This window comes from Rhinolophus sinicus, chromosome 17 (genome assembly GCF_057876585.1).
Source record: "Rhinolophus sinicus isolate RSI-liver-muscle chromosome 17, RSI-T2T, whole genome shotgun sequence".
Lineage (NCBI taxonomy): Eukaryota > Metazoa > Chordata > Mammalia > Chiroptera > Rhinolophidae > Rhinolophus > Rhinolophus sinicus.
In genome coordinates, this window is record NC_142517.1 from 200,019,854 (window position 1) to 200,035,904 (window position 16,051).

The 16,051-nt window shown below is 45.3% G+C and overlaps 1 protein-coding gene across 1 annotated transcript; it reads right to left on the reverse strand.

The window, feature by feature from the left end:
* Positions 1-4,925: 4,925 nt before the first annotated feature.
* RNF228 (ring finger protein 228) lies at positions 4,926-7,325 on the reverse strand. Its single transcript, XM_074313981.2, has one exon. The coding sequence runs from the start codon at positions 6,051-6,053 to the stop codon at positions 5,049-5,051; it is 1,005 nt and encodes a 334-aa protein (XP_074170082.1). The 5' UTR covers positions 6,054-7,325; the 3' UTR covers positions 4,926-5,048.
* Positions 7,326-16,051: the final 8,726 nt, after the last annotated feature.

Sequence of the window (16,051 nt, forward strand, 5' to 3'; positions counted from 1 at the left end):
TTGTCTCTACCCTCTTCCCACTTCAACATATCCCCACTTCCATCCCACGGAGATGTGGTATTTCTCAGCCAAAGGTAATTCCATTTTACATGCAAAGACATTTTTTTTCCTAAAGGAAGTGTGTGCATTCTCTTTGCGCTACTAGGAATATTCTTGGAAATTGGACATCGAACAGTCTTGCTTCCCCAAATGTATTTTATCATCAGGGATAATTATAAATCTATACATACTTCTTTCTGGCGTATTTTAGTTTTGGTGAGAGAATAAGAACCTCAAGTTTTTCATAGAGACAATGCTGATGGTATATATTACAAAGCTTTTTGGACAATCAAAAGACATCAAGCAAAACGGAAATGAAATTTTTCTCACTTTCTTCATTCACATATTAATATCTCTTACCACCAACTTCCAACTAAGATCTGGCTGCAGTCATTTCTAACTCTCATTTCATAAATAGTTACTGTGGTAAATATTAGAGATTCCTCAAACTCTACATATACACTCTAACATATACAATAAAAACATATTTCAAAGGAAGAAATGTAAATGCATACTTGGTAAGGATGCAGTTCATTGACCATGTCATGAATTTAATCATCTTTGTTTCATAGCAGAAATTTAAAATACAAATGTTAGCTAATGGGAAATAAATGATTAAAGAGGATATGAGTGGGATCATAGAATAATGGGGGATTATTCATTTATCAGTTATCAAGACTGTAAGTTTAGCAAGTCTATGAAGGATAATTTATTTAAAATGGCAAAGGTGGAAGTATTAACAAAACAGGGAGTAATAAATAATGAGAAATTTAATAGACCTTGTTCTCAATGCTGTGGGAAATTTCACTGCAATGTAAGCTTGTTCTAATTACGCAGATGATGCTAGCTTTGGAGGGGATGGTGCAGACATATTCACATAGGCAGGAAGCTGAAAGGAGTCATACTCTGAAATCTCACCATGCAAAAATGATGCGAAATGGAGGCCAAATGTCCTTTAGTCTCTCCAATGGTCCCTGTCACTGAATATAATGTAGTGAGAGTTTCACCATGATAGTACTGACTTTTCTCAAAACTCAAAGGGCTTTTCAGGTATATTTCTTCACCATTCACAAATCCTTATGAGGTAGGAAAAAGCAACTATTTACCTGAGTAATCCAGGATCTCAGGAGCTACTGAACAGGGTAGTGTAAGTGAAGGGAGCCAAGTTGCTTAACAGTCAGTCCACGGTTTCCCATTCAGCCAAGTCAACAGAATATTTATGGGCCACTTACTACATATGTGCTGAAAACTGGCTAAGACTTTGTGGATGGAGTGGGTGAGAAGACAACGTTCCTGTTTTTGTTTCTACATTTTGGTTGCAGGAGACTGAGATAAAGCATGTAACAAATAAATAACTGTAGACAGTAATAACTATTAGGAAGAAAATAAAACTTCAATAGATACCCATTTGGGATAGAATGGTCGGAGCAAACGTCTCTGGGGAGGTGATATTAGACCTTTGGAGACCTGAATGAAAACAGGGCCATAGATCCACATCAGGCTTTAGTTTCCAAAGCATTTCACCCATAGACTCTCTTGTGTGTAGAAATCCTTCCACCCACCCCACAAGGTAAGCAGAACTGATACTTTTTTATTTTTATTAAATTTAGTGGGGTGACATTGGTTAGTAAAATGATACTGGTTTCAGGACTGACACTTTTTTCCCTCATTTTATAGATGAGGAGCTTGAAGCTCCAAGAGGCTAAATGACTGGCCAAGATCTTTCCAAATAAGGAGAGAGCCAGCATTTAGACTCACACTTCCTGGGTGTAGTTACTGATCTACCCCCCAAACTCAATGTTCTTTCTGGATGTGACACTGTTCACCAAATCATATTGCATTCAGAGGCCAAGTAGTTAATCCGTCACCCACAGATGAGTTTTTTTTTCCACTTGAAATTTAGGCTCTACAAGCATGACACTAACTCTAGCCTTCAGCCCCAGGACCTGGGCAGAATCTGGGCCATCGGGACTATGACTTCTTGAGCAGGTGTTTCAGGCTGAGCAGGTCTGGCTTTTTGCAGTGTCTTTACTAGTAGTTCACACTCATGAGCTGGAGATGTGTCCAGAATTGAAACAAGTTCTTCCAAGAAGATGAGAATTTCCATGGGGAGGGGGAAAAGCACCCCACTGTCACCAGAAGCCCTCCAGACAACTCATTGGTCTTTTCAACAATTGCTTCCCAAGCACCTGCTTTGTGTAAGGTACTGGCATGGACTTTCCTCATGATGCAGGTAGAACTGATTAAATCTCATCTGCAGAATAGGGGGGCACCAGAATACCAGAAAAACTAGAGACCAGACAAATGCTTCCCATCACCCCATCCTGCCACTTAATTACTGAAAAAGAAGTCAGTAATGAGCAACAAAACAAAGTCAATCAAGGGCAGAAAAATCTCTCCATGTCTGGGTGTTGGGCTACTAATTGTATCTGTTTGATTTTAAAGTATTCTAACAAATCGTTCACTGCAAGAAATTTAATGCGCAACCCATGAAAGTAGCAAAATGTGGCTTGTATTGTGACTGCGATGATTCAAAGATGTCTTTCTCATTTATGAGGAATAATTTAGTGTATATCATTGATGTATCATCCTCTGGGGAACATAAATAAACTCTATAAGAAGCAAGCTGGTCCCCAAGTAACTTCAGACAGACTTCCAGGTTTCCAATTTAAGGGAATGAAATAACAAATGTGTGTGCACACATGTACTTGTATACATGGTTATATCCACAAAGCCAAGTTCTGAATACACACACACACACACACTCACACACACACACACATACACATGTAGATGCACTTGTACAACTAAACAGTTGTGAATGCAAACAGAATCTCAGCATTGGAGGTAAAAAAAAAAAAGATAAAAAAACGAATATAGAAGTAACATAAGTTGCCTGCTGGAGGTATAAACTAAAACCAATCTCTGAAATGTGATTCTTAATATTAGGAACCTGAAAACATGTTTCAGAAACTGAGAACAAAATCTGACAACAGAGTTTAGTGGCTATTACAGTAGTGGATAGGTAAGCCACTTCTCTCTCCAGAATACAACAGATCTCACTGGGCTTTCAGCCTTGTTACACCCTAGAAATAATTCCGGGAAATACCCATGCTAGCAACGTACGTTCCCATGTGAGAGTTAGGTCTCTCTCAGCCCCATTCAAAATGTGAAATTAAGATTGGGATGGGGATGTGTATTTCAGGAAGAGAAGTATTGCAGAAATAACTTGGAGCAATTTCCTCGTGAAATAAATTTCATGAAAGTTGGTCATAAGTTTTCTATAAATGCTTCTTGTTTTTATTAAGACAATGGAGACATAAAGCACATCATATCTCAACCATACCACTTATACCAATCAACGGCCAATAAATGACTGCACTCTATGATAGATACAAATGCTCCATTCAAGTTCAGTTACTAGAATAGTATCAGTATATCATGCAGACAGCTTGCATAAATACATGAGGAATCAGAACATACCCTCAGTAGCTTCTGTAATGTTTAGGCATGAAAACGGTCTTATTCCCAATTTCAAAAGATGGAATAAAGAATGTTTTCATATAAAACACATTTGGAACAGTTGGGTTTTTTTATTCTTTAAAAAGGCAACTAATCAACCTGCAATACACACTTGCAATTCATCTTTTAAGTTACAAAATCAGGTAGCCGTGTAATATTTTTCATCTAATGTGACTGGAGGTGAACATTTCGGTGATTTCCAATATCAAAGAGCTAAATTAAAAATAATATTTTTTCTGATAAGTGTAATAATATTTGTAATCAAAGGAAGAAAAAATGGTCAGTTTAGTCTTTGGGCACTATTTTCTATTTTATCAGATAATTGAAAGTCATTGGTTATGTCACAGTACAAAAATCTTGAATCAATCACCAACACTCGTTTATTTGAGGCTAATTTCGAAATGTGTTTGGACTGGAGGTATGGAAGAAATGTTACTGCGTATCAAACACTGTTTCTGGAAATTTTAATGCACAACATTTCCAGATTTATATATTCTTAAATAAATTATTTAAAAAATGAAATTAAGAAAAAAAGGCGAGGGAAGCCTACAGTTTATATTCTGCGTGAATAGCTTTTAGTATCTTCCAGGTGGGGGCAACAGTAAGTCAGTTTTGAGAAGAGAAGGGAGAACCGGCTCTTGCAGCTCCGAGTCCAGTTACAGAGGAGAAAATGACTTCCTAGTAGTAACGCCGTGAATAAAACAACCATGAGTTCCCAGGAGCCCAGTTTCCAGGACTTTGGGGGGCTCCGAGGGGCTGTGGGTAGCAAGGTCCACGGTGCAGTTCGCCCAGCTACCTCTCCGCTTTGCCCACCACCGGAGTGCGCACGCGCGCTGCGCACCTGCCTGACAGCGCACAGTTGCGGGCGGTTGGTTGGTCTGGCCGCCGGGTTCCCGCCCGCGCTGTGCCCCGGGGGAGTGAACACTACTCTCAGCGCTCCAGCTCATTCACTTTCCAGGACCGCCGGGAAGCAGGGAAACCTTTCTCCCGTTTCCATCTCACTCATTCTTCCTCTGGACAATTCAAGTCCATTCACAACTGCTGCAGACGTGTGCGGCGCGCCCATATACCCTTAAACTCTAAAGTCAAGATATCCAGAAAACATGCGTTCAGCCTGGGCGGCGGGGGTCCCACTCCCCTTTCCGCCTCTCTTTGCAAACCCTCGGACTCCGGGAGGGACCGCTGAACTCTCTGGCGAGGATGAGGGTGATGCAGGAAGCAGAGGTTGATCTTGCACAGCGGGGGAGATGAACGCCCCTCCCAGCATCCCCGCCTCCTCAATTTCCCAGCGTGGAGAAGGCGAGGCGTGGAAAGGCCGAGAGGCGCCAAACCCAGGCCCCGCAGCGGCGGGGAGCCCGGGGGGCCGCAGGGAGACTGGGGGGCCGCAGGGAGACCGCGGAGAAGCTCGAGCTCGCGGAGCCAGAAGCCCCGTCCTCTAGAGCCTCCCGGAGCTGGAGGTGCGGGTGGGAGGTCCAGCGTGCGGCCAGCTACCTGTCGCTCCTCCGCGCGCCGCTCGCCGCCGCCGCCCGAGCCCTCCGGCCGCCCCCGCCGCCGCCGCCCCCGGTTGAGCCGGCGGCCGCGCCGTCGGGCCGGTACTTGAGCCAGCAGATAATCCAAGTGATGACGACCGAGAAGAGCGCCAAAATGCTGGCCACCGACAGGCAAATGGGCCCCACGGGCGACGGCGACCCAGCCGCCGGGGCCGCGCCAGGGGGCGCCCCGCCGCCGGGAGGTCCCCCGCCGCCTCCACCGCTGTAGTGGTTGACAAAGATGAGGCCGGTGAAGAGCAGCACCACCATGGAGAGGAAGGAGAAGACCACGCACACGCAGCCGGCGGTGAGCGCCGCGCGCTTGCAGTTCTGGCAGCTCTCGTAGGCGGCCGGGGCGCGCAGGCTGGCGCCGGCGCGTGGCCCCGGGGCTGCCTCCTCCGCGGGCAGCGGCGGGGCTGGGGCTGGAGCGGGCAGCGGGGCAGCGGCCGGCGTGGGGCGGCGCGCGGGCAGCGGCGGGAGGAGGTCTTGGGGCAGCGGGTCGTGCGCGGCTCGCAGGGCCAGCGGGAAGGCCTCGGCGAGTTTGGTGTTGTTGGGCAGGCCGTGCACGCGGCTGTCGGGCAGCGGCGTGCGGTGGCGGCACACCGGGCACGCGATGGCGCCGGGAGGGCCATGCCAGGGCGGCGGGCGCGGCGAGCGCTCAGGCGCGGCGGGGGCGGCGGCGCGGAGCTGGAGCTGGCTCAGGCACTCCTGGCAAAAGGTGTGCAAGCACGCCAGCAGCTTGGGCGCGCGCCGGTCCGCGTCGAAGTAGTTGTAGCAGATTTTGCACTCGTAGTCCTCCAGCGGAGGGAGGCCAGGGACCATCACCGCTGCGCCTGGGGCTCCCGGGTTTCCGTGGTCCCGGGCTCCTGCTGCAGCGTCCCGGGATCCTGTCGAACTCCGGGGACTGCTGGTTGGGCTCCGCTCGCCGCCTCCACTGCCGCTGTCGCTCGCGGGCGCTGCCATGGCATGATGCGCCCCTCATCGGGGGCAAGGTGAGGTGCCTTCCTCCCCCTCCGCCGCCGCGTCGGCTTCAGGCGGGTAGGAGGCGCTTCGGCCTCCCCCCTTCTGGCTGCTGTTGCCCGGCGGGGGAGGCACCGCCAGCTGGGCCAGGCGGGGGCGCAGCGGCGACCGCCTTCCTCCAACTCCCCCAAGATGCAGGTGCCTAGGGCCCTCCCAGTCCCTGCCTCCTCTCTGCCGTCCCCCGGGAGCCTCTCTATGCAGCTCTAACGGCCGCTTTGGGTATCGGTTTTTGTTGGAATTGGGAGTTGAGGGCGGGTGTGGGGTGGGGCTGTGCTGGAACGGGATTTGGGGTGCGGCTGCTGAAGGATGTGGCGCCTGTGCAGCACACCTTCCCCCCCACACACACACACACACGGGGAGGCAGTGGGAAACCTGGTCCTGCTTCTCCCTTCCTCCCTCTTGTGCGCCTCCTCTCCCTTTATCTTTGGTAATCCCCGTTTATCCTCCTGGGTCTGGGGCTGAGTCCCTGGCGAAGCCTCCTCTCCCCGCACCAGCCAGAGCTCACCGGTGATGTAATGCGGGACCCGCTCCGGGAGGGGAAGCAGCTGCCTCCGTGGCGGCGTCAGCGGCGGTTCCTGTCCCTTAAAGTAATGATCTCATTTCTCCGTCCGAGGGCGAGAGCCAGCCATCACCAAGCCATTTACACTTTCCGCTTGTATTAGCAAAACCCAGGCAGCCCTGCAGCCTTCTTCTCAGGGTGGAAGCTGAAGGCTGGCATTTTCCTTTCACCACTGGGAGGAAATTTCGGGGCTGAGCAGTACCTTTCTTCCTCCAGAAGTATTGCTTCCTGAGATTTAAGGAGACACCGAGACAGATTCAGCCAGGTCGTGCCGGTGTCCTGACACTGACCGCAGGCAATGGAGGTGGCTGTTTGGTTGGTGCACAGGCAGCTACAGCGGCCGAGAGGGGGAATGTTACTGTCAAACGGGCTTATAGAATTTCACAGTCCAGCCTAAGCCTAGACCCTGGCACCACTCACGTCCTTCCTCCGCGTGAGCTTTCAACACACAAATGTGAAGAGCTGAAAACTGCCTGAGTAGCACAGGACAGACCTTCCTGATTGTATTAAAACTGATAGAGGCCAATTTGAGCAGGTTAGCAAGACGTAGCACTTCCTGAAGGAGCCCTCAATAGAAGACAGGAGTGGTGGGTTTTGGAAACCGTCTGAGGGGTGATGTTCAGATGTTCCTCACCAGAGAGTTCTGTTCCCCTGTTTCTCCAGGTTGAACCTAACCCTATGAAGCGAGAAGCCTCCTTGCCAACAAGGAAGGGGAAGAGGATGGTTCTCTGGGGTCCCATGAGATGAGAATGTTCCCACTTCCTCTGGAATCTCTGCAGAAGACAGCAGGATGCCCCAGGGAATATTTGGGAAGAATGAATGGGAAACAAGCTGAAGGAAAAGAAAGACACCAATAAACCACCAATGTACAGGCAAGAGGAGGCATTGTCATAAATAACTATTACATTTCTATGACATTTGAAAATAAATTTATTTTTTGTTCTACTAGGATAGTGAAAGTGATAGATGTCTTAAGTTTGAGGGGCCTTAGGTAAAGGTCATTAACAACCACCAGCTTTCCGTTTCAAATTTTATAAAATGTGAGGGTAATCGCTTTTAATCTTTTTTTTAAGTACATCATTTTTTATTGGGGTCTGTGCAGAGCATAGGGCAGGGTGATGGGACATTGGGAGAAGGCCCTAGTCTGGCCTTCAAATATTATAAAGCAACACAAACCTACCTACAGTGGAGGAGGTTTGGTGCCTGTCCTCTTTCCCTCCTTGAGCCATGTGATTATGAAGAGCCTGGAACTGTGGATTTCATGCGTAGTTTTAACCTGGGTTCTTCTACGTTAAGCTTTGATTTTCCCCGTGCTGAGAAGAGAGACATAATGGTGATGTTGGAAAAAAATTAAAAACAGGGCAATGGGAGAAGAGATGCTCATGGACGGAGGGCCTAATGTGCATTTATGTTTTTGTCCCTCCCAGTTCCTAGGACATGGGCAACCTTGCCGCTAACAGAGAATGACAAAGAATTCTGAAGGTCTGCATGTTTGCATAGGGTCCACGTTTGGGCAAATATTTAAGATTTTGAGTTTCACTCTATCATGCGTTCTCACCATTGAAAGAAAGAATTGAGCAAGGGGCTACACCAGGGTTTTCCACCTCAGCACTATTGACATTCTGAGCTGGATAATTCTTGTGGGTGCTATTCTGTGCATTGTCAGATGTTTAGCAACATCCCTGGCCACTACCGACTTGATGTTAGCAGCAACCCACTCCCCCTGGTGACAACCACAAATGTCCCCTGGGGGCAAAATCACTCCTGGTTGAGCATCACACCTCTACACTAAAGTCACAGATTTGGTTAAAGTGAAACCAAAAGCAGAAACATCTCCTGACTCTTAAGTAGTACAAGCAAAGACAGCATTACCAGTGAAAGTAATTAGTTACTAGCCACCAGCATTTCTCCTGTAGATTACAGTACCTTAGATACCACAGCACCCTCTCTGAGGGGTCCAGGTACAGTTTTTGTAGATAATGCATTCTGTTGATGGTGTCACAGAAAACTGCCAGAAGTTGGTTAACGCTGGAATTCTGTTTGGATAGTTTTTTTAGGGGAGCCCAGTATCTCCAATTATTTTATATCCCAAGGCCAGTCACTCATTTTTAGGACTCATAAAGATATGTCATGTGGGGTTTCCATCAGTGCCATGAGGAGCCATTCCGGAAGAGTGTAAGTTTGTGTGACACAGGCCACAGGTGTCACCCTAATGGACCAGAGGGCCCAGTGCTCACAGGGTCACCTACAGCAGTAGTGGTGGCAATTAGGTTTTCACTACGGTGAACGATGTGTGGATAGAGACCTTCTGTCAGAAGCAAGGAACTCAACATTCTGTTCACAGCAGGATCTGAACTGGCTTTGCAAGAATCCTGCTCATGCCTTGAATGTATTAGACACACAGTTTCTGCTAAATCGTTTTCTTTTTGAGGACCCAGGTACATGGGAGACAGCAATAGTCTCAGGTCATCTTTTGTGTACATTCCCTCCATTGACCATCTAAAGAGAGGATATTTTAGTTTTAGGGTTGAGTGTCCTGAGTTCACTTGCTGGGTCTGCTCCTCACCCTCTGTGTAACATTAGATGTGCAACTTAGCTGCTCTGGGCCTCGGTTTCCCAAACTGTAAAATGGGAAAGAGTAGTTACCGTGTAAGTCCGTTATGAGGACTGAACAAGTTGTGCACATAACACATACAGAAGAGTCCTGACTCCTGTTAATGCTCATTACTATTTATGTCAGGGGTTTCTATTCCTGATCTCAATAATCCTCAAAAGCACCATGTCAGAGAGGCCCAGAGGGGTCGTGTAACTAGCCCAAGGTGACACAGCCAGCAGTGACAGAGTGGTCCAACTGTTCCATCATTTCAAAGATAGAGATACAGGTAGCATCTCAGTTAGAGACACCAGGAGGAGGCCTGACCTATGAATCTAACGCGCATTATTCATCTGTCAGCTATAATGAGCCCTGTATAAAATACGAGGCCAAAGTGAAATCTCACTGGCAATATTGGAAGAATAGATATATAGGCAGATAAAGCCACTCAGAAGCAAGTAGCAAATGAGTCAATCAAACAGTTGACATTTTAAAAATAGGAACTGGCTTGGTTCAATTCGACATTTATTCAGGTCTTATTCTGGACGGCATTACTGCTGTGTGATAAGATACCCGGCTTCTAGAAATCAAGCATTTAAAAGAGGATATTAAATATGTAAGTGTGCAAAATGCAGAGGCAGCATGAGGCAGGTTTGTGGTCCAGGGACAAGGTCTGGTGGGAATAGGGAGGAGAGAGAAGTTATTTCTGCTGGGGGAAGTTTCTGCAGACTCATGACCAGTGAATTGGGGATTTAAGAAGATACAGAGAGAAAGACATTCAAGGCAGCAGTAGGAAAAAGCAGGTGTGTTGAGGGCATGGCAAGTGGCCTGCTTCAGAAAGAGCATGCGGTGTGTAAGATGCTGTCCCAGGAAGCCGGGATGCCATGCTAGCAGGGCTGCTGTGCTTAATTCTGTAGACGGCTGGCTGTTCCACCTCTGTGCTGGCATGCGTGCCCGTGGTGGACTGAGCTTCCGAGTGGTGGGTTGGCTGGGGTTGGAATCAAGAGGGAGACATATCAATTAAGAGGTTTCTTTAGGAGCTTTAGGAGCTAGCAACCTCTAGCTAGCTAGACAAAAATTTTAAAAGAATTAATGTGCTCCTTTAGGGCCACAAGTTCTCTTCCCTCGTGGAGCGGCAGTGTGGGCTACTGTTAAGAACAGACGCTCTGCTGCGGGATAGCCTGTGCCACTTACTAGCCATGCAATCCTGGACAAGGTGTTTAATCTCTCCATGCCTCCGTTTTCTCTTTTCTAAAATTGGATTCATATCTACCTCAGAAGGTTATTGTGCAGTTAAAGTGAGTTAGCATATATTAAGCTTCAAACAGTGCCTGGTACATGGTAAGTGTCTTAAAAATGTAAAAAAAAAGAAGAAAGTAAGCTACCCAAACAGGCCCAAATTGCTTATTCTAGGGAAATTAGTTCTTTATTGCTAAATAAAAATAATTCAGAACAAAAACCTATCTTGACCAGGGGATTAAAGTTAACAAATAGTGACACGTCAAATAGTGAATGCATTCACCCTTGATATGATGTGTTCAGAATGGCACTCTTGGTGATATTCCTCTCCAAAACTCATAACCCCCGTCTTATCATGGCAAAAACATTCAACAAATTTTAATAGAGGGACATTGTACAAAATACCTGACCAGTACCCCTCAAAACTGTCAAAGTCATCAAAAACAGGAAAGTCTGAGAAACTGCCATGGCCAGGAGGACCCTAAAGAGACAGGACGACTAAATGTGATGTGATACCCTGTATAGGATATCACTAGAATAACAACAACAAAAGGGCATTAGGTAAAAACTAAGGAAATCTGAAGAAAGCGTGGACTTTTGTGAATAGTCATGTATCAATATTGGTTCACTAGCTATGAAAATGTGGCATATAGGAATGTAAGATGTTTGTAACAGGAAAATGGGTGTGGAGTTTATGGGAACTGTGCTATCTGCAATTTTTCTGTAAATCTAAAATAAAAAGTTTATTTTTAAAAATGTGGTCAATTTATGGGGAATTGCAATCACAAAACCACTAAAATTCCTTGGGATTAAGATATATCTGATCACTCTGTATCACTTCAAATAAGATCCATTAAGTAGCTTTGAAAAACCTTTTAAGGAAACATTTGACTTAGTATTTACTGCATTAGGGGATCTTACTCCTTATTACAATGTGCAGACAGTAGTAATTTTTCAATATGTGTAGAAATAGTGCAACTACCTTAAAGAAAGTTCAGAAAAGAATTTTAAAATCACCCTGTAACCCAATGCTTCAGCATAGCTATTACCATAATTAATTTATTCTTATAGGCATATTTTTTATATAGTTGTTAAAATAATACGCATACCTTGCTTCACTTTAATTTGAATTATTCATTCAAATTACTATTTATGGTGATGGCTATGTGCCAGTGTTTTTAGAGGTTGGTGATAGAAACCAGACCGTGAACCTAACAGACAAAATTCTTGCGGTCATGGAGCTTGTATTCTAGTATATGTGTATGTGTGTGTGTGAGATAGACAACAGATAAGTGAATATATAATATGATAGGAGGTGAAAAGGACTATGGGTAGACCATTTAAAGGATTTTTGATTTTTAGTTAGAGCGAGATGAGAAGCCATCAAAGTGTTTTGAGCAGAATCTGATTTAAGTTCCAAAAGAATTACTGTAGCTATTATGTGAAGAATAGCTTAGAGGGGACAAGTTTAGAAGCAGGTAACCTGGGTAGGTGGCTCCGGTTAACAAACCAGAGAGAGAAGCTGCCTGGGCTTGGATGAGACTTCTTGGAGATTTACTGGTGTGCGAAGCGAGGGGGAGAGATCAATTGCCAAGGCTTTTTTCCTGAATCCATAAACCCCAGTGTACACTTTTTTTTTTTTATTACTCAATAGCAATCATTAATAAATACATAATAAGCATTTTTCCATGATATTATTTTTTTTAATTTTTATTGGGGAGCAGTGTGTTTATCCAGGACCCATCAGCTCCAAGTAGTTGTGCTTCAATCTAGTTGTGGAGGGCGCAGCTCACTGGCACATGTGGGAATTGAACCAGCAACCCTGTTGTTCAGAGCTCGTGCTGTAACCAACAGCCATCCCGCCACCCAATATCAGTAATTTTTATAACCAGGACAATCTTCATTGCGTTGCATAAATATCACATCAGTGACACTTTCCCTGACCACCCATTCTAAAATTGCAACCTCCTCCCCACTTCCAGTCCCTCTTACCTCGCTGTGTTTTGTTCTATAGCTGCATTATTGGTGGGGACTGGTGCAAATGGAAAATGTGGAGTCCTTCTTAAAAAATTACTAAGAATTTCAAGAAAGTTTCTGGGAGAGCATTAAAGTTTCTGGGAGAGCATTAAAGCAAGTGTGAGGCCCTTCTGAGTGTAGGGCCCTGTCGAAAGCCCCTGAAGCCAGCCTTGCATACACATGCCATATGTTTAATTAACTTGTTCGTTTCCTATCTATCCCTCCTCATATTCATGTAAGTCTATGGACAGTAGGGATTTTTGAGTTTTGTTCCCTGCCAGATCCCCTAGAATAGTACTTAACATATATTAGACACTCAATAATTTTTTTTTAAAGATTTTATTGGGGAAGGGGAACAGGACTATATTGGGGAACAGTGTGTATTTCCAGGACTTTTTCCAAGTCAAGTTGTCCTTTCAATCTTAGTTGCGGAGGGCACAGCTCACCTACAGGTCAAGTTGCTGTTAGTTGCAGGGGGGAAAGCCCACCATCCCTTGCGGGAGTCAAACCTGCAACCTTATGGTTGAGAGGACGCGCTCCAACCAACTGAGCCATCCGGGAGCTCAGTGGCAGCTCAGTTCAAGGTGCTGTGTTCAATCTTATTTGCAGGGGGTGCAGCCAACAATCCCTTGCGGGAGTCGAGGAATCAAACCGGCAACCTTGTGGTTGAGAGCCCACTGGCCCATGTGGGAATCGAATCGGCAGCCTTTGGCATTAGGAGCACGGAGCTCTAACAGCCTGAGCCACCGGGCCGGCCCCTCAATAATTTTTGAATAAATTATTTTGAATGACTGATTAACATTTTATCCATTTATTCTACCATCATTCTTTTAAGCATTCTCCCATCAATGGATATTTGGGTAGAATATTTTGCTGCTATAGATCATGTGGCAATTAAAATTATCATATCATCTTTCCCATATTTTGGATTAGGTCTCTAAGATTGGTTCTCAGAAGTGAAATTTTTGTAGGCTGTTGTCCTCAAGAACTGTAATCTGCAAAATATTATTGCCTGGATGTCTTTACATCCTATTAAGCATTAATTATCCTTTGACAATTTGAGTTTTTACTTAGGAACACATTTTACCATCCAAGAAAATGCTTTTATTCTGTTAACATTCGTGTTTATGAAGGAATCATTTTTTTAAATAATTTTTTTTCTCTTCAAGAATTTCGTGTGAAGTATTGAAACCGATTCTTTTCCTATTGCTTGTTTTAATTTTGTTTCAGTGAGATATCAGGAAGGAAAGTATAATTCGGTCAATTTTATAATGAACTCATCCCAGTTCCTTATATGTTTTCTTGGACTTTGGGTGTTTCTACACCCTGTTACTACTTAGTGTTTCGCTGCTCTAACTGTAGTTTATACAAAAAACTACATGCTTTCTGTGCTCCCCAGGGACTCTTAGGAGTTGCTTTGGAAAATTTTCAGCTCTCTGTAAGTGTAATCACTAGAGGTGCCCACCAAAAGAGAAAAGCCAGAGGGGCCAGTGGCTGGTAATCCTTTGTATTTGCCATTACTTATGTGAACCTGTGGCATGTTTAATGGCCCAGAGCTTCCACCAGCTGGCAGATTGATTGGTATTATGGTTGTTTTTTGGGTCAGCTGGCTGTTGCCAAGGCCTGTCTAGTGTCTACATCCCAAAGCTAAACAGAATCGAGTCTCAACAAGAGGGGGGTTAGGTAAGAGTGTCACAAACTCTTATGTCTTAAAATGTTTTTTTTTTTTTTAATAAGAAAGTTGAAAAATGGCATTTCTGCTCTTAAATTCACAGATCTTCACAGCAGAATTTTGCAATTCCTTTGTTTTTCTACCCATTTTACGATGAAGGTGCTCTCATAGAACATAAAGGCCCAAATTGCTTATCCAGGGCCATGGGATAAATTTAGGTAAAATCAAAAGCCCTTTTGAGGGCTCTAGCGGGAAATCCATTTCCTTGCCTTTTCCAGCTTCTAGAGGCTGCCTGCGTTCCCGGGCTTGTGGCCACATCATTCCAAGCTCATCTCCTCTCATTGACTCTGACCCTCCTGTTTCCCTCTTCTAAGGACCCTGTGATTACATTGGGCCCACTAGATAATCCAGGATACTCTCCCCATCTCAAGATCTATAACTTAATCATATCTGCAAAGTCCTTTTTGCAGGTGTATGAAGTAAGGTATTCATAGGTTCTTGGGATTAGGAGGTAGACATCTTTCGGGACCATTACTCTCTTGAGCACATAAGCTCTGCAGCCCCAACAAGGCTGCTCACAGTTGGTGACTGGCACCTGGGTTGCAGCTGCCCCACTTAGCTGCAAAAGGGCTGAGAGAATCAGTATCTCCCAATCCTTTATGGCCCACCAATGGGCTGCAGTATACCAGCTAGAAAACATTATCATAAAGTTTATAATCATGTAAAAACAGATTTCTTGCCAGCCCCTGCATTTATTTTCCTGAGAACTTTCTGCTGCATCCAGTCGCCTTTGCTGCCTGGAGTACTGAGGAAATACCCCCAGGAGCAGGCTTCAAGCAAACATTAATGGGAGTGTGTGCATACCCCAGCTCCCTCACCCCTCCAGCGGAGGTATTCTGAGGTGTGTGCTTTCTCTCTGCTCTCAGTTTCCCCAGCAGAATTTAGCTCCAGACACTAACAGGGGTAGCTCGCTCGACAGGGCACCCTTTCTTGACTTTCTTCCCTTCCTTGTTTCCCATTCCTATTCCCCTACTGGTGTTTCCTTGGGATCACCTGTTATCTCAGGGTCTGCTTCTGGGGGAACACAAGTTAAAATCTGGGGAAATGCTTTGAAAGGAAAGGGGGGCAGGAAAAGAATGTTCAGACACATTTACAAAAGCTTTTCTTGTTGAACCTGTCTTGAAGTAAAAACTGAGGGGAAGGTAATAGTAACCCATAGATCTATCTCAGGGGATTCCAGGGCATGAAGGTTTGTATCTCCCTTTCAGTGTGTGTCCTGGCTGATGAAGCAAAAAAGGGTTAATAAAAGTGAGGCTGAAGGGGGACTGCCCAGGTCTACATCCCCTCCCCAGGAACCACCCAGGCTCATCCCCTAGAAATAAATCAAGATGTCCAAGCCCTCCTAAAAAGAGGAGCTAAGACCCAACTGGTATTAACTGGTTCCTCACACGTGTACAAACTGCTGAAACCTGTTCATTAGTTGAACTCTAGCCTCATTATAATACGTGCAGAAAGAAATGAATTATATAACCAACATATGTCAATCAAATGACCTCAGTTTATACATCACATCTCCTGCTATAAGGAAATTTCCTACCCTTTCCTATAGAAGAAAGAGCTAACCTAGAGCGAGGTGCAGGGGTCTGCCCCGGCAACTTCTATGCTGGTATCTTTCTTCTTGAATAAACGTTCCTTAATCTCTTAAGTTTTTGAGGCTGTGAATTCCTTCACCTTTTGTGAATGTACAGGAGCTAATTTCAAGGACACAACATGGGAAGATACCAAACTCCAAAGACCTAAAGTATGGAGTGACAATGGTGATCCGGCAGAAACACGTGGCCAGAATTGGACACAGCTGGTTC